We start from the raw sequence: 17,302 nt of genomic DNA, 5'->3' as shown, positions 1-17,302 counted from the left end.
TCTCACACTCTTCTCCATGCCTACCTCATGTTTGGTTGGAAGCCACAGGGGAGAGGGAAAAGATATTTTAATAAATTTAATTTAAAAAATAAATAAGTAGTGCTAAAAATTTTAATTAAATTTCTCTCTTATTTTTTCTTTTTTAAATTTTTTTCAACTCTACTTATATGTTTTTGTAATTGGAAGTTTAATATCCCCATGCTTTTGGCCCAAAAAAAAATCCCCATGTTGCCTGGTTAGCGGGGAAAAGAAAAGGAAGAAGCTTTTTTGTGATTAGGAATCTGAAAGTTGATTCCTTATTTTCCATTGTGTATTTTGTATTAATTAATATTTAGGTCTATTGAGTATCTTTTAATATTCAAATATTGTGGCTAAAATAATAGGTATCTCTTTCATTATAATTTCTTTACACAAAATTTAAACCATCCTAAGTCATTCATCTTACTTAAAGGGGTATTTATTTATTTTGATGTAAAGGATGGTTAATTTAAATTGTACCTTTCATTCAATCAAACAAAAAGTCATCGAATTTCATAATAAATAAAAATGTTTATTAGAGTCACACCAGGAAATGAAGGGGTAGGGACAAATGGCAATAGCAATTTCCAGGTAGTTTCCCAAGCAGTACTTATTTATCTCACTTGGCTCCATTCATTCATCTTCACCCACTCAAATAATTTATACATTGTTTTTATTTCTATTTTCAAATTCTTAATTGTAATATACTCTTCCGGTCTTAAATATAAGACTTTTTTTATAGTGTAATTTATACTACAAAAAGAGTTTTATATTTAGGATCAGAAAAGTAATATATATTTAATACAAATTAAAATCCATTAACCATTTTTCTCGTAAACAGCCCTCATACGCTTGGGATGCTTTTAAATAGCGCTGGGTAAAGTAAAAATTATAAAATTGATTTATAAGCATAATTAATTCAAAAACAGGGTGTTTAGATAAATGGAAAAATGACAAAAAAAAAAGTTAAAAATTACTAAATGTCAAATAAGGAATGTCAACAAAAATTTATTGTCAATACAAATTCAATGTTATTAACACCAAATAAAGTGTTGTTACTAAGCCTGATTTGAGATTTAGTAACTTCCAACTTCTTTTTTTGTGATTTTTTCTAGATAAGTTTTTAGGAAATTATAATTAAAAAGCAGGTAATAATAACTTAGAGATAGATATGTTTTATTGTTCTTAGGTTGATTTTCGGCATTAAGCAACACCAAAAGCACTTTATTGTGTAATATTTAGGGGGTGTTTAGATAGAAATAAACGATGATTTTAAAAGTACTTTTACAGCATACGAAATAAACATGTGTAAAAATTTGTTTCGATTTATGAAAAAATACTTTTCAAAAATGCTTTTTGGACTTATCAAACAGCTTTTTAGACGTGTTTGAATTGGGAATAGATAAAGTGGCTTATTTTTAATTAGACTTTTGAAAACTTAAGATTGAATAAAAATTAGGTTAGATAATATAATTTATGTTTATATTGACTTATGCAAATAAACGAGTCTATAAAAGCAAAAATTTATCGGGTTCTTCTCGCTAATTAAATTTCTAATGTGAATTTTTCCCCAACTTTTTTCTCAATTCTATCATTTAATTTTTATCAAAGCAAGATAGGGCCCACTTTAAGATCCTTCTATGTATCCGTGATCTCCCCCCCCCCCTTTTTCACAGTGAATAAGCTAAAAAGCAGCTTCATCTTGGCTAAGGCTATTAAGCCACTTTTGCTCCAAATGCCAAATTGATCAAAAGCCCATCCAGATGTAAGTAAAAGGAAATATACCAAAAAAATAAGTGTCAAATTTCAAAATTTTAAATTAATATTAGTTACTACTACCTCCGGTCCTAATTATAAGACCCAATTGACTAATTTGAGGAGATTAAGGAAGTAAGTTAAGTTAGTTATTTGTAATAAATAAGTGTTGTTATTCCTAAAATATCCTTGCTAATTAAGTATATTGGTTAGAACTATCATTATTAGAAGGACTATCTTGGGAAAAAAATACATAAATATGAGAGACAAAATGGATTGGGGTCTTATAATTAGGACCAAACAAAAAGTCAAACGGGGTCTTATATTAAGGACCGGAGGTAGTATACTTATAAAGAAAATAACTACATTCGAAATACAAATGATAACATATTTTTGTAATAATTCCTAATTTAAAATTTTGAAATTCAACAATCATTTTTTAAAAATTTTGCTATATAAAAATACCAAACGTGCTTCTGTCCTAAACTTCTCTATTTTCTTTTTACTTCTCTCTCTATGTTTAAAAAGCAGCTTTTCTTATAAGGAACTCAAAATAACTTGTGACTTTTTTAGGTTGAAATTAACTTTTGGCTTAAAATCCACCGCTCATCCAAACAAGGAGCTAATCCATTAAGCTATTTTTAAACTCTCAATCATGGTTTTTCTTCTTCCTCAGTCGCTCTACCAAATAAACAGTTAAACACCCTCCAATCGTGAATCCAAATGAAGATTTATTATGATAGATTTTTGTTGATCTACCTCATTATTAGATGAATTGTGATAGCTTGATTAGGGTGTTTGGTATCAAGTAAAAGCATTTTAAAAAGCGCTTTTAAAAAAGTTAAAATAAAACTCCTCTTACGTGTTTACTCGTATGTCGTAAAATCACTTTTAAAACTATAAATTTGGTTTCCATTCAAACAATCCGTAAATAAAACTAATAAACCTCAAATCGATGTTTCTAAAACACACCTACCAGTAGAGCAACACCAATATTTTCAATATGAAATTAATGTTAATATGTTCATATAAAATATAAAATCCATTGTAGCAGAGATTAACATTCAAATCCTCCTAAAGTAACCAAAAAAATGTATTAAAAAAGGTAACTAAAACAAAATCTAATTAATAAGTCACACTATATTTATAAAGACTTTGATATAGCCACACAAGAACAAAGTAATCTAGCATTGGGTTTATGGAGATTAATGATACATGTGTGTCCAAATTTAAAAAGGTGCGGGAAGCATCCAAGGGTGAAGTTTCCTCCGCTTAAAACTAAAACCTTTCACATCCAAATCCCAAGCCACATAACACCGAACCCTTCACTGAGAAAGCTTGACCTTTTCTTCAATGGCTGTGCCGCCATTAATAATAATGATAACCATTGTTTCTTCTGTCTTCCTCCTCACCACTTCTTCTTCTTCCTCTGCTGCTGCTGATACAGACTCCAAGGTTGTCTTCTCCTTCATTAGTTTCTGCAATTCTAAACATCTTCTTGGTGGCTTTGAGAGGGAGAGAGAGAGAGAGGGGTTTATTAAAGGTGTTCTGTTTGGTATCGCAGTTGCTTGGGGAGAAATGCTCAAGAAGAAGACACTGTGGAGAAGGGCTGTTCTGCAATTCCTGCCCTGCCATATTTCAGGGATCAAGATGTGTCAGATCAACTTCTTCAAACCCTTTCGACCTTTTGGTATCTCTCTCTCTCTCTCTCTCCCTCCCTCCCTCCCCCCATTCCACACATTCTGGAAATTTCTAGTTTTATTCTGGAAATCACACTCCCAATATATGTGTGTGTGTGTGTTACACATTCATATGTGCAAATATATGTAGATATATTCTACAGATTCTAGGGACTCCCAGAATATAATGCAAGTTCCTAGAAGGCTGGAAGATAAAAAATATTCTGAGCGAATATATTGAAGTTGAGTGCTCGTTTGAGTACTTTTGAGTTTTATATAAATAATATTTATATTATCAGTCTTTTTATATTTTTAATTTTTTTTTGTACAGAGCATTTCCTTTGAACATTAGGCTTGGCATGCGTAGCAAATAATTTTTTAAATTAATAATAAACAAATTATGCAAATATTAAAAGACAGGATGTTTAGGTTTTCCAAAACCTCGAGAGATGATAATTTTTTATAAGATCTTTATTATATCCTTTGTGAACCACTAGGCTCTAGCAGACAAAGTTTTGTTTTGTTTTTTATGTAATCAATATGTTTCTGGATTCTCTATTTTTAAAAAATTGTTGAGGGTGTAAATGTTGTAAATAAAAAAAATATGACTTTGGAAAAAAGGTTTAATTAGATATGAAAATGCTACAATTAGATTTAATAATGTTCAATCTCAACAAAATTATATTAAAAGGAAAAAGGTTAATATAATCTCTGATATCTTAAGTTTGTCCTCATTTTGACTTTAGTCATTCAAGTTTCAAATCATAAGTTTTAGCCCCTCAATGTATAAAATGGTCTAAATTTTTATTAGATTATAGGGATTAATGTTTTAAATAAAAAGAAACTTAAGGGACCAAAACCTATAATTTGAAACTTGAGGGATCAAAACTAAAATGAAAGTAAATTTAAAAGATCAAAGGAAAAATTGAATTTTATATTGGAAATTTTTTATTAGCTTATTGAATTACAATTGACTTAGGGGTAACAATTCCATGATGACTTTTCTTTGCGCTACTTCTTCTATACTTAATATTAGACATATTTAATTAATTTAGATAGATTAAAAAAATTAAAAAAATTATTTAATTCTAATAAATGTGACTTGATTTTCTTAATATATTATTGAATAAGAATATAATATTAGCTTATAGAGTTAAGATGTATCCAATACATTGAAGTATTTAGTGATTCATCCAACACTACAAATTACTTTTTCATGTGCATTCTTAGGATTAATTAGAGTATTTAAAGTGCTAAACACACCTGAAAAAATATTTTAAAATCCTAGATGAACTACAAAACAAAAAATATTTTAGTGTTGGATACACTTAAAAAAATACTACAAGGCTTTAAATGCACCTTAACCCTAATTTATGTAAGTTAAATAAATTAATTTGATGAAAAATAATAAATATGATAAATTAAAAATTTACATTTAATAATTAGCTTTTTATATTTGGCATAGAGTATAATACTAGCAAATTTGGATTGGACAGAATGATTCATTGCCATTCAACAAGTACGCATATTTGACAACACACAACTCGTTTGCAATTACAAGAGAAATGCCAAAGTCTAACCAAACCCTGCAGCCAGAAGGGCTTTTTCCCAGAGTCACCTTCTCAAATCAAGAAGATAGCATAACGGAGCAGTTACAAGTAAGAAGGAAAAAAATTAATATCACTCTCTTACCAACGTTATTGATAAATATTTCTTTTTCTTTCTTCATGATGAAATTAATTTAGTGATCAAATTAAAGGAAATAGTTCATATTGCAGAATGGAGTTAGAGCTCTCATGTTGGACACTTATGACTACAAAGGAGACATTTGGTTGTGCCATTCCTTCAAGGGAAAATGTTATCCAACCACTGCATTTGTAAGTGTGGGATATGATTTTACTTAGCTTGTTGTCCGCTCTTTTTTTTTTTTTTAATATTTATTACACAGACTCAAAGTTAAGACACTTGTTACCAACTTTTATTTGGTTAGCTCATTTTATGTTTTTATTTTTTTATTTTTTCTCTCTATTGTTTGATTTGAACAATTTAACTTTCGCATCTACCTCTATTTTGGCCACTTAACATATAAAACACATAACTTCCTCTATAAGAGGAAGTATATGGTGCCATTTGAGTTATAAGCTTTTGACATTTTTTTTTCCGTTCAAACCTTATCTTTTTTTTTTTTCTAATTTAGTTTCAATAAGCTCCCTAATGAATAATGTCGGTACTCAAAACAATATTTTGCATGGAAAGAATTATTTAATTTTGGCAATGATTTTGACAGGAGCCAGCAATAAAAGCCTTGAAGGAGGTAGAGGCATTTCTGGCAAAGAATCCATCAGAAATAGTGACACTGATATTGGAAGATTATGTGGAGTCACCAAATGGACTAAGCAAAGTGTTGAGTGCTTCTGGGTTGATGAAGTTCTGGTTTGCTCTCTCAGATATGCCTCAAGATGGCCAAGATTGGCCTTTGGTCAGAGACATGGTTGCTCAAAACCATAGGCTTATTGTCTTCACTTCTCAGAGACACAAGCAACAAAGTGAAGGCATTGCTTATCAGTGGAACTTCATGGTTGAAAATCAATGTGAGTAGCATCAAAAACCACTTTAATTCTTTTTCTTTTTGAAACTAGGAAGTATAATCTATTCATAGTTAATTTAAACCCATAATTATTATCTTTGAAGATGATATATGCATGTGGCACATTTAAAGAGTTACGTTGAAATAAAATTATGAATATAAAAATGATAAAGATGATTTTGGAGGGCTCAGATTCAATTTGATTTTTTTAATATTTTAAATATTTTTTTATTTTGATATATATAAATTTAAAATGAAAATGGTCTTATATTTGGTTGAAAATTCATTGAATTTTCTGACAGGGTCAATTTTTTTTTAGGTTTTTATTAAATTTTTTCCACATTTCTCGTGATACCCGAAAAAATTTGGTTTGGATTTTCTCAAAATCCGGGAATTCTTATTTTCTTCTCGAAATCTCATATCCACTATTAGATTAAAAAAAGGATGTAATATTTTAAAAAGTAGATGTTCACATATGCAATATTATAATAATAATTTTATAAAGTATTAAACCTGAACCATCAATTTTTTTATCCAATAATAAAAATGGGATTCAAGAAGAAAAAGAGAAATAGGGATTATGAGAGGATCACCTTCCGTCTCATTTTCTATCTTTTTTAACTCTATCATTAGTACTTTAGACAATCCTCAATCACCACAGGACATTTGGATATTTTTAAGGAAGAAATGACTTTAATTTATTGAATTTGATTTCCCTATTAGAAAGATGTGTTTGAAAAATGCAGATGGGAGGGGAGGGATGGAAAAAGGAAGATGCCCAAACCGTGCAGAGTCATCAGCAATGAATGATGAAACCAAATCACTGGTTTTGGTGAATCACTTCAGAAGCATTCCAACCAAGCAAGTGGCTTGCAGAGATAATTCAAAACACCTCCTCAACATGCTCTCTACTTGTTACATGCAGGCTGCTCATCGTTGGGCTAATTTCGTTGCCGTTGACTTTTATAAGGTAAGGTCAATGGAGCCAAAAATTGTGAATACTACTTTTCTCGTCCTATTTATAAAATAGAGAGTAAAGATAATTTTTTTTTATTCTATTTATAAGTTACATTAATTTTAAATTTTTAGCATGAAATAAGGTCAAAGTTTGGAAAGAAGTTTAATTTTAAGATAGAATTAATAATATTTAAAATTTTACTTGGTTTCAGTAAAACATATTAGAAGTGAATTATAAATAATATCATAAGAATATGGCTTTTACAAATCTCATAATATACATTACTCTCTCGATCCTAATTGTCAAAGCTAATTGGATAAGTTGTTTTTATTTTAAACGTAAGATTTCAATTTATTTTGTCCGTGAATTTATAATTTACCTCCCCAAACAATCCCAACTCATTGCTCATACCAAAAAGGGCTTTTCAATAATAAGATTAGTTTCATTGTAAATGATTAAATGGAGTATTTAAAAAGAATTAGCCTATAATTTTTTTACAAATAATTAATTTAATTTTTTTTTAGTTTTTGTAAATTAATTATCTAGAATTGGATGAATTATATTGATATTGATGCAATGATATAGAGAAGTGACGGAGGAGGATCGTTTCAAGCTGTGGATATGCTGAATGGGAAGCTCTTGTGTGGATGTGATGATCTACATGCTTGTTTGGTAACTTCTTTTTTAACAATATATTACATTATTTGTGTTTTTTTAATTGAGTATAAGTATCTATATTTTTATATTATTGTTACAGCCTACTATAACAAGCTATATGAGCACCATATAATTATCCTAAATATTGTTATGTGCAGCATGGATCATCATGCAGACCCAGCTAATCAAAAGAAGCAGGTGACTGCGCTTGTCTAATTGTGTTGTGTAGATATTGCTGCCAGTTTAACTCTCCAAGAGCATGAAGAGTTTGCTTTAACTATTTCACAAAGCTTTAAAAATTATTTTGTTCCATTCTAATATTTAAAGCTCCAAACCAAAAGAATTAACAAATAAGTGTTCCAAGATTCTTCACTACCACAACCAAAAGAACATAAACCAGAAACAAGCATTAATTTGATGAAGCTCAAGCACATCACTAGAGGGGATTGCATATCAGATTAGCTTTCATATCAGCAGAAATAATTTATATGGGAGAGGAAACTTCCATAATATTTTCCAAATTTCATCCAGAATTTGATTATTAGCAATCATCAAACAATAGGCTTCATCTTTTACCTTATAAATTCTCAGAGAATTTCCTTGTCAGATTAATTTATCCTTGCTATTCGCGAAAGAGAGGGTATTATTTAATCAACTACGAGTCCTGTATGTTGGCCAGATATAAAAAGAATTATAATTATAATTAGTTGAAGACAAAAAGACAAAAGAGAGAATATATTATCATTATGGTTTATGAGCCGCCTTGTGCTTATGGTTTATGAGTTGTCAAACGTGAAATCCACTTTTTTCCTTTTTAAAACAAAAACAGAGAACGTGAAAACCAGTTTCTAAAAATTGCAATTGGGATTATACTGGGGAGAATAATGACCTATTTAACATTGGGAAAATTTTGGGGAATTAATTTCAAGCAACCCCCAAAAAATTCTGAAATATCACTATAGGATCAAAGAACCAAACTGAAATTAAAATTAAGAGTAAGATTACAATAATACCCCTCATTTTTATTTTTTTTAAAATAAATATCGGAGGCCTGATTACCGGCGCTCAGGTGGCCGCTACTGTAGCTCCAGTGGCCAGAATTTTTTTTTTTTTTAAATAAGATGGTCAAGGGAAGGTTTAAACCCATGACCCTTTAGCATACCAAAAATGATGTAACCACCAAGCCAAGTAAACTATTTAATTATGTGATGCAAATAAAAATATATATAATAAAGCAAACACAACTGCCAAGTGTAAGTGAACAAATAAAATTCGATAATTTACAAGTAAAATTCAGCAATTTACAACAAAAATTTGACAATTTACAAATAATATAATGGAATTCACAACCCAAAATGCAAGTGTTTAAGTGTACATGAGCAAGTGAAATTCGACAATTTACAAGTAAAATCTAGCAATTTACAACAAAAATATGGCAATTTACAAATAACATAATAGAATTCACAACCCCAAATGTAAGTGTTTAAGTGTAAATGAGCAAGTGAAATTCAGCAATTTACAATAAAAATTTGATAATTTACAAATAACATAATAGAATTCATAATTCTAAATACAAGTGTTTAAATATCAGTGAACAAGTGAAATTCAGCAATTTATAACAAAAATTTGGCAATTTACAAATAACATAATAAAATGGATTATTTTTTTATATTTAGAACTAAATTAAATATAAACTATTATATTAAAGATGGAAGGCAGGATATTTATTTGCATAACTCAGAGCATCTTGTGTGTATATGTGTATACATATACATGTGTGTTTACCGAAGCAGGGATTTATTTTGAGTGACAAAACTAAGATGGATGACAGCCAAAAGCATATCCTTTTTTCGTTGATTTTTTTTTCCTCAAATATCCAAACTTGTCCGTTTATTACTTATTCTCTTCGTCCATATGGAACTTTCGCTCCCAATAATATTTTAAACTTTGGCTGCTTCTCACTTTCATGTTCATGGACCCCATCCCTCTCAACTGAAGTGGGCCATTAATTTCCACTTTTTCACTTGGCCAAATTTAAATCTCTCCCAAGAAACAAAAAAATTAAAACATAAAAAATAAGGCCAAATCTACTAAATGATTGCATAGATTATCTAATTTTAAGGGATTTTATGCTTTATGAAATAAATATGTGGAAAAAAATCTTATCTCATAAAGTATAAATAACTCATTTTATTTATTAAATTTCATACAACCTACAACACTCGCTGGCCAAAAAAAAAAAAAACCAACGTACAACACTCGCATTTAATTAATTGAAATGGTTAAAAATACTTTTATTATTTTAATTTTGTATCAGTTTTTTTATTATTGTAAAAATAAAAAACATCAAATACTAATTACATGTAGAAAATTTATTTTCTTACCTTCTACTTGCTCCATCCCTCGTTATAAGAAATATCTAATAAAATCATGTGGTTTTTAAAATATTAGTTAAATTTAGTTAAAAATAATAAATACGTAAGATATATACATATTTTTTTTTAATTATACATAGTTTGCAAAGAATATGAATAAGAAATAATGAGTAAAATTTTATCATCAAAAAATAATGAATAACACATATTTAATGGGAGTAAAAATTAAAAAATGAATTTAAAATTTTATTTAAAAAAGATCCGTTTCCTATATTGAGTGATACTACTATAAAAATATTATTTTTTATTAAGAGTTAAGGTGCACCCAATGCCCCTAAACTATTTTTTCAGATGCGTTCAATATTTTAAAGTAATATTTAGTGCATTTAGTGTTCTAAACTAATTAAAATGATCTACAGATGTCCCAAGTTAACAGAACCGTTTCTTTTGTCCATTAACTCCAGACTTAGCTTAAAATTGTCCCTTTTCCTCTCTTCATTCTCAAAGGTGACCCTTCCATGTTCCATGGCTGCCTTAGAAATTTTTAGCTTCATTCCCTCTGATCTCCAAAAACCCTAACAGCTTCACCTTCAACCGAATCTGCTCCGTCGCCGTCCGCTCCATTGTCGTCTGCTCTGTTGCTGTTGACGACTGTACCAGAGCACGCGTGTCCGGTGGTTCTGGTTGACTCACAAGAAAATGGGGTGCGTCTCGTGCACACACTAATGGCATGCGCGGAGGCGGTTCAGCAAAACAATTTGAAGCTAGTGGAAGCACTTGTGGAGCATGTGGGGAGGTTGGTGGCGTCTCAAGCCAAAGCAATGAGGAAGGTGGCTTGCTGCTTTGCTCAAGCTTTAGCTCATTGGATTTACAGAATTTCTCAACCGTTCATCGAGTCCTACCCTTACTTGAAATTTGCCCATTTCACGGCGAACCAAGCCATCCTTGAAGCGTTCCCCACCGCTGATAGAGTTCACGTCATCGATTTCGAGCTCAGGCAGGGGATGCAATGGCCGGCATTAATGCAAGCCCTTGCATTACAACCCAATGGTCCTCTGACTTTCCGCCTCACCGGAATCGGAACTCCATGAGATTTGACCCGAATAAGCTGTTGGGGGTTTTTGGAGATCAGAGGAAATGAAGCTGGAAAATTTCTAAGGCAGCCAGGAAACCTCAAACTCTCGAAGGGTCAACTTTGAGATAGAAAAGGGTCAATTTTGAGCTCAGTCAGGAGTTAACGGAGAAACAGAACGGATCTGTTAGCTTGAAATATCGGTACACTGTTTTACGAAAACACTGGATACACTTAAAAATTATTTTTAAGATATTTGACATACCTAAAAAAATAATTTAAAATGCTGACTGCACCTTAACTTTTTTATTAAAGGGATGAGGTAAAAACTTGCAACTTTTTTTTTTTTGGGTGAATTAAAAACTTGCAACTTTGTTTACGATAATAGATAGACGACGCCTGGGAACGCGACGCTTGGCTAGCTGGGCCTATAAGACAGAACTCGGTCTCCCACACTTTGCCGCGTTGAATCGCATCTGCCATCTTCTCAAATCCGCTGTCTTCTTTCCTCTTCTGCTCTCTGCGTTTCTCTCTCACTCTGTAATGGCGGAATCTTCAGCCAAACCTGTGCCTCTTCTGAAGGATGAGCTCGACATCGTAATCCCGACGATCCGGAACCTCGATTTCTTGGAGATGTGGAGGCCGTTCTTCCAACCTTACCACTTGATCATAGTCCAAGATGGCGACCCTTCCAAGACCATCAAAGTCCCTGAGGGGTTCGATTACGAGCTCTACAACCGCAATGACATCAACCGGATCTTAGGTCCTAAGTCCTCTTGCATTTCCTTTAAGGACTCTGCCTGTCGGTGCTTCGGCTATATGGTCTCTAAGAAGAAGTACATCTACACCATCGATGATGATTGCTTTGTAAGCTCTCCATTTCTGGACTTTGTTTTGCTCCTTTGCTTCTGATTCGTGGTTGAGAATATTGAGCTAAATTCTATTATTCTCTTCTCATAAATGCTACTACTTTGTTCATTGCTTTTACTGAATTTAAGTGTTGATGTGTGGTAAATCGTGAGATTTCGTGCCTCGTTGAGTTTGTTTCCTGGTATAGTGTGAGGATTTGATTTGTTTGAGCTTGTGCTGTAACTATAATTGCGTGATTTGACTGAGTCTTTGCTTCTAGGCGATACTACCTCCATGTTTGGTCTATTAGCCTCACAGAGGTGGTGCCATTATGTGTTCTAATGTGATGCCTCCTTTGTTCTTGAAACTTCTATATGCTTCTTTTTAGTGCTGGGCGAACTTTCAAGTGTTCGAGATCCTGTTGCCTGTGAAGTTGGTGCTAGTTAACACGATAATTTCCCCGTGTGCAATTGGTTTGGTTGGTTAATTTTTGTTCGAGCTCATTTGTTTAGTCTTTTGCGCTGGCTAGTAAGGATCTTGAACAGACTGTTTCCTATCATTATGGGGCACTTTCAGATCTTTCTCCATCGTCTTCGTCTTCAAAGATTTATTGGAAACTTTCAGATTTCCACCCCTTTTTATTTTTTTTATCTTTTATGAATCGAGGCTAGACTGGCTAGTGATATTAAAGGTTTCATTGCGCATTTCCGTGCCCTCTTGTTTCTGTTTCTTTCTGTGTCGTGATTTTGAATTTACATTTAAGCTAAAGATTAGCGTATATTATAACTTTAAAAGCAAGCTATTGCCTATGATGGTAAACATTTCTTTCTCCCAGGATTATTGTAAAAGAAAATTAAATGCTATGGTTTTTATGAAATATGAACATGATTTGCTAAATATGTTCTATGTTCATGAGCAGGTTGCTAAAGAGCCCTCTGGCAAGGATATCAATGCACTTGAGCAGCACATTAAGAATCTCCTCTCTCCTTCTACTCCAGTTTTCTTCAATACTCTTTATGATCCTTACAGAGAAGGTGCTGATTTTGTCCGTGGATATCCTTTCAGTCTACGTGAGGGTGTCCCCACTGCTGTTTCTCATGGTCTCTGGCTCAACATTCCCGATTATGATGCTCCAACACAGCTTGTCAAGCCTCTTGAGAGGAACACCAGGTTTGTGGGTCTTCCATTGAGGCAATGAGGCAATACATACTCCTCTTATGGGTGTTATCGATATTTATCGTCCTGTTTAGTTTACTATCTATATTTACTATCTATATTTTTTCAGGTATGTTGATGCTGTCTTGACCGTGCCAAAGGGAACATTGTTCCCCATGTGTGGTATGAATCTCGCATTCCACCGTGAGCTTATTGGACCTGCCATGTACTTTGGACTCATGGGTGATGGTCAACCTATTGGACGTTATGATGACATGTGGGCTGGTTGGTGCATGAAGGTATAAAGAATCATTTGTCCCTTTTAGTGGCAACTTCTAGATTAAGCATTTTTACAAGAGCTTTATGAATTAATAATGATAATTTTCTTGCAACGATAATATTTTTCACGTGTTTTGATTCATTAACGTCTATTCCTTACAAGTTATTATTATTTTTCAATTCATTTCCTTACGCATTTCAATCATAACTGTGATCATTTTATATCATTTTGGGAAGATTACCTGAATATCTTGATAGCAACAAGTTTTTTGAAGACTAAACTTACATCGAGTCTTTTGTGTTACAAAAGTAAACTTATGATGAACCTTTTCGAAATATCGAATCAAGTAAAACAGGCATGATAAATCTCCCTTTTTCCTTCAAGTCCATTGGAAAACTCGTTAACAAATATCTGAACATAGCATCTAATTAGTAATATTCCCCAGTGTTTTTAAATATAGAATAAACTTTTTCACGACATGATGAACAGTGTTCTATGAACTTGCAGGTTATCTGTGACCATTTGGGGCTTGGAGTCAAAACTGGTCTGCCCTACATATGGCACAGCAAAGCAAGCAACCCCTTCGTTAATCTCAAGAAGGAATACAAAGGTATCTTCTGGCAAGAAGAGATCATTCCATTCTTCCAAGCTGTCACCCTACCAAAAGAATGCACCTCTGTTCAAAAGTGCTACATTGAAATCTCCAAACAGGTCAAAGAAAAACTAGGAAAAGTGGATGATTATTTCGTCAAACTAGCTGACGCTATGGTCACTTGGATTGAAGCTTGGGATGAGCTTAACGGTCCATCGGAAGCAAATTCTTCAAAGCAAGCTAATGGCGCTGCCAAGTGAACCTCTAATTGTTGTGGTCCGTAGCGTCCAAAGTTTGTAGCCTATTGTCATTTAGATTTTTCATCATGGTAAATCATATCTATTATTGTTATTTATTTTTACGATTACTATTGTTATTTTTACTCATGACACTGTATTTGTCACTGTATTTGTTATTGTTTACCTCTTAAATTCAGTTGAAATCATGATTTTGGTTGAGCGCATTGTTTTTCTTTCCTTTGCATTTCTTTTTTAAAGAAATTTATTGTCACCCGGTTCAAGAGGCTTCCTTTGATATCCTCGACATTAATATACATTTGTCTATATACGTATCAAATCTGTAGAATGGTGAATCATTAATGATTAATCATCTTAGACTTTTTATGTGGCTTCTTATAATGTGAAATATGTTCCCTTCCTTTGACCTTTTGTTCAAGTCTTGAAAAGATTTTCAGCCTGTCAATTTAGTCTTCGCTAGTCTACTCTCGTCGACCAATTTCTCTAGCTATAGAAGGGACTCAAACAACACCCTTCACACTCACCCACCCCTATATGATAATACTGGGGGCATATAACTAATGACCTCCTCTGTAAAAGGTGTCATCTGGTGCCACTTGAACTTTGATCTCTTGGCTAGCTTGATTTCTCTATACATTCCACTTTCGACAACAATTCTGGGCAAACAGAGTATGGAATCTCAAACCATCCATTTGGTATTCGCCATGCGTGAATTGCATTACTTCTCCCACTCCCATGAGTTTTAGGATCAAAATCAAGGTTAAACACAGCACAATCATTACCAACAAGGATTGACTCTAACGGAAGGGGTTAGCTCTTTACAATATGATAAATTAAGATTTAATTTTATGTCCAGAGAGATATCCATATTTAGTGTTTTATAGTACCTTAAATAAAATTACTTCCAAAAAAGAGAACACTTGCACTTAGCTTAAAAAAACAACATAACCGTTTGTACAATTGTTAAGTGATCTAGTTTTTTTTTTTTTTTTTACATCACGTTATTCAAATATGTATACACATATCATTTGCATTGGTATGTTATTGACACTCTAGACAAAAGCATAGTTGTAGATGAGTTGTTATTTACATTAGATTTTTCCCCTATTTACCTTGTCAAGTATGAAATTGTAGTTAGTGGAGACTGGAAAAAACCTTGTTATTTGCCATGAAGCCTACAGATGTGTAAAATTGTTCACTTTTTTTTTTGTTTGCCAACATAAAATTGCTCAATTGTTAATTATATGTATAATCATTTCATAATTTCGGTTGGGAGTTATAGTTTACTTTGAGTGGTGTACTTCATTGGGTTGTATCAGTTTTTCAAATTATAACTTATGTTATTAAATTCCACGCTAGTGGAATTATAAAAGCCAAAGTTTAAAATGCACTAATCTCAATGTGATTACATTTTATAAAAATATTTTTGCACTTTGACTTGCCATTAAAAGAAAACGAGTCACTAATCTGTTAACCTACAGTGCCATCAAGGCCAAAAAAAAAAAAACAATGCCTAACGATCACGTGACAGGTAAAAAAAAAAAAAAACCTTTTTTGGCAGTGATTAAAAATCCACTTTGAAAAGACTTGTTCTCTCTGGGAATACAGCATAAACATTTTTATATGAAGTAAAATATCATGTTCTAGGCATCTCTACCGTTTCTTCGAGACACTGAACACCCCCTTCTCTCTTCCTTTCCAAAACTGAGAACTAGGAGCATCGATTACACAGTAAGCATAAACACATTGACCCAATTTAAATCTGTACAATCAAAATTGAAAAGTAATTACTCAAGTGTAAGATAAAATTGCAGAATTTTGTAGCAACTAAAGATATGAACATTGCTGGCCAAAGGACAAACAAGATATGAACATTATGTACAGTTCAGGAAGGTATTCTTGATAGCTAGAAATGGTGTTCATGAGTATAAAGGCTATAAGTTCTGCAAGAGCTTGTCGGCTAGACGAATGAGGATAGCTAGGTGGCATTGTCATTTTCTATTTGTTATTCTGCATCAAGCTCATTATGAGGCACATAAACCAACAACTGACCATTACCAGCCACCCCCAATGCACCTCCCCTTGATTCATCTGTAGCAATACAGGTAGCAGTGCCTTCTGATAACCCACAGAAATTTATTTTGCATCAATACTTGAGATATAAAATCAGGGAGCAGGTCTAAACATCTTGCTCATATCATGGAATGGAAATTACATGATATATTAAACTACATCACTAAGGTATCCAGTATTGAGACTAATGACTGAGAAATGACCTATGACAAACTTGCCAGTCGAAAATGCACAGAATGCCAGTAAAAGGAGCGTCGGGTTAGTAAAGTAAAGGTGGGAATATCTATGGATGATATAAAAATATACAAATACAAGTACATTGTGCAGCAGTTTTTTTCTACCATTATAGATATTAAATATTGATTGATTTTCCAATTCAATGTAGATTTACAGTAGCACTCTAGTTGATGCATTCATATTTTTCCACCTATAATCTCCTTCTGAATAAAAAAGGAGGTATGCGAATCAACTTATTGACTATGGATCTCACCCTTCCGCTGGGACCTAAGATAATAGTTTAGTTCACCCTAAATGAACAGATAGAGTATCTCTGTAAAGTAATCCGAATAATAAGATTTTATGGCTAGGTGTGGATTGATTCGAGCACATTAGACTAACCATCTCATTAAGTGGCAGTAAGAGACAGGAAAATAGTCCATCTCCAGCAGCACAAAACATCAAAAATCATTTCGTCAAGGCCACCTATGAGCGCTCAGGTGAACCTAATTTTTTAAGGTTTTGATATGGATATATGGACTTTTTTCCTCACAGGCAAATGTTACTTGCAATCGTGCCTAAAAATTGGCTATGATTCCTGGGAAGCCGATTAAGGAAATATGAGTTCTGCCGCTCAGTTTGAAGGAACATTTGAACCACAACTGCCATGGACAACTCTAGGGCGGCAGAATTTGCCAGTTTATCAGTCAAAGAGGTAATCAGGTAATAGCAGCATCAGTTTCTAGGAAAAAGAGTTTTTCAGTAAGTTATTAGTTAGG

At 32.6% G+C, this 17,302-nt stretch overlaps 3 protein-coding genes across 3 annotated transcripts; all 3 read left to right on the top strand.

Moving 5' to 3' along the window:
* The first annotated feature begins 3,084 nt into the window (after positions 1 to 3,084).
* Positions 3,085 to 7,905, top strand: LOC114757185 (PI-PLC X domain-containing protein At5g67130-like). Its single transcript, XM_028946190.1, has 8 exons — positions 3,085 to 3,231; positions 3,338 to 3,463; positions 4,949 to 5,110; positions 5,231 to 5,329; positions 5,740 to 6,043; positions 6,786 to 7,009; positions 7,583 to 7,669; positions 7,813 to 7,905. Exons 1-8 carry the CDS (start codon positions 3,127 to 3,129, stop codon positions 7,837 to 7,839), a joined length of 1,134 nt encoding a protein of 377 aa, XP_028802023.1. The 5' UTR covers positions 3,085 to 3,126; the 3' UTR covers positions 7,840 to 7,905.
* Positions 7,906 to 10,754: 2,849 nt separating this feature from the next.
* Positions 10,755 to 11,120, top strand: LOC114757170 (DELLA protein GAI-like). The gene has a single exon (XM_028946178.1). The coding sequence runs from the start codon at positions 10,755 to 10,757 to the stop codon at positions 11,118 to 11,120; it is 366 nt and encodes a 121-aa protein (XP_028802011.1).
* Positions 11,121 to 11,524: 404 nt separating this feature from the next.
* On the top strand, positions 11,525 to 14,449 carry LOC114757194 (probable UDP-arabinopyranose mutase 1). The gene is made up of 4 exons (XM_028946197.1): positions 11,525 to 11,968; positions 12,870 to 13,120; positions 13,236 to 13,404; positions 13,893 to 14,449. The coding sequence occupies exons 1-4, from the start codon at positions 11,645 to 11,647 to the stop codon at positions 14,235 to 14,237; spliced, it is 1,089 nt and encodes a 362-aa protein (XP_028802030.1). The 5' UTR covers positions 11,525 to 11,644; the 3' UTR covers positions 14,238 to 14,449.
* The last annotated feature ends 2,853 nt before the right edge of the window (positions 14,450 to 17,302 follow it).

The sequence above is a fragment of the Neltuma alba genome, unplaced genomic scaffold (assembly GCF_004799145.2).
Source record: "Neltuma alba isolate B1F8T4 unplaced genomic scaffold, ASM479914v2 tig00001434_pilon, whole genome shotgun sequence".
Taxonomy (NCBI): Eukaryota; Viridiplantae; Streptophyta; class Magnoliopsida; order Fabales; family Fabaceae; genus Neltuma; species Neltuma alba.
The sequence above is the reverse complement of the archived record's forward strand: the minus strand, read 5'-3'. Positions and strand labels throughout refer to the sequence as shown.

Coding starts and splice junctions, on each gene's coding strand:
- LOC114757185 (XM_028946190.1), top strand. CDS start 3,127: ATGGCTGTGCCGCCATTAATAATAATGATAACCATTGTTTCTTCTGTC. Junction 3,232..3,337: donor CTGATACAGACTCCAAGGTT/GTCTTCTCCTTC, acceptor TTGGTATCGCAG/TTGCTTGGGGAGAAATGCTC. Junction 5,330..5,739: donor GTTATCCAACCACTGCATTT/GTAAGTGTGGGA, acceptor TGATTTTGACAG/GAGCCAGCAATAAAAGCCTT.
- LOC114757170 (XM_028946178.1), top strand. CDS start 10,755: ATGGCATGCGCGGAGGCGGTTCAGCAAAACAATTTGAAGCTAGTGGAA.
- LOC114757194 (XM_028946197.1), top strand. CDS start 11,645: ATGGCGGAATCTTCAGCCAAACCTGTGCCTCTTCTGAAGGATGAGCTC. Junction 13,121..13,235: donor CCTCTTGAGAGGAACACCAG/GTTTGTGGGTCT, acceptor ATATTTTTTCAG/GTATGTTGATGCTGTCTTGA. Junction 13,405..13,892: donor GGGCTGGTTGGTGCATGAAG/GTATAAAGAATC, acceptor ATGAACTTGCAG/GTTATCTGTGACCATTTGGG.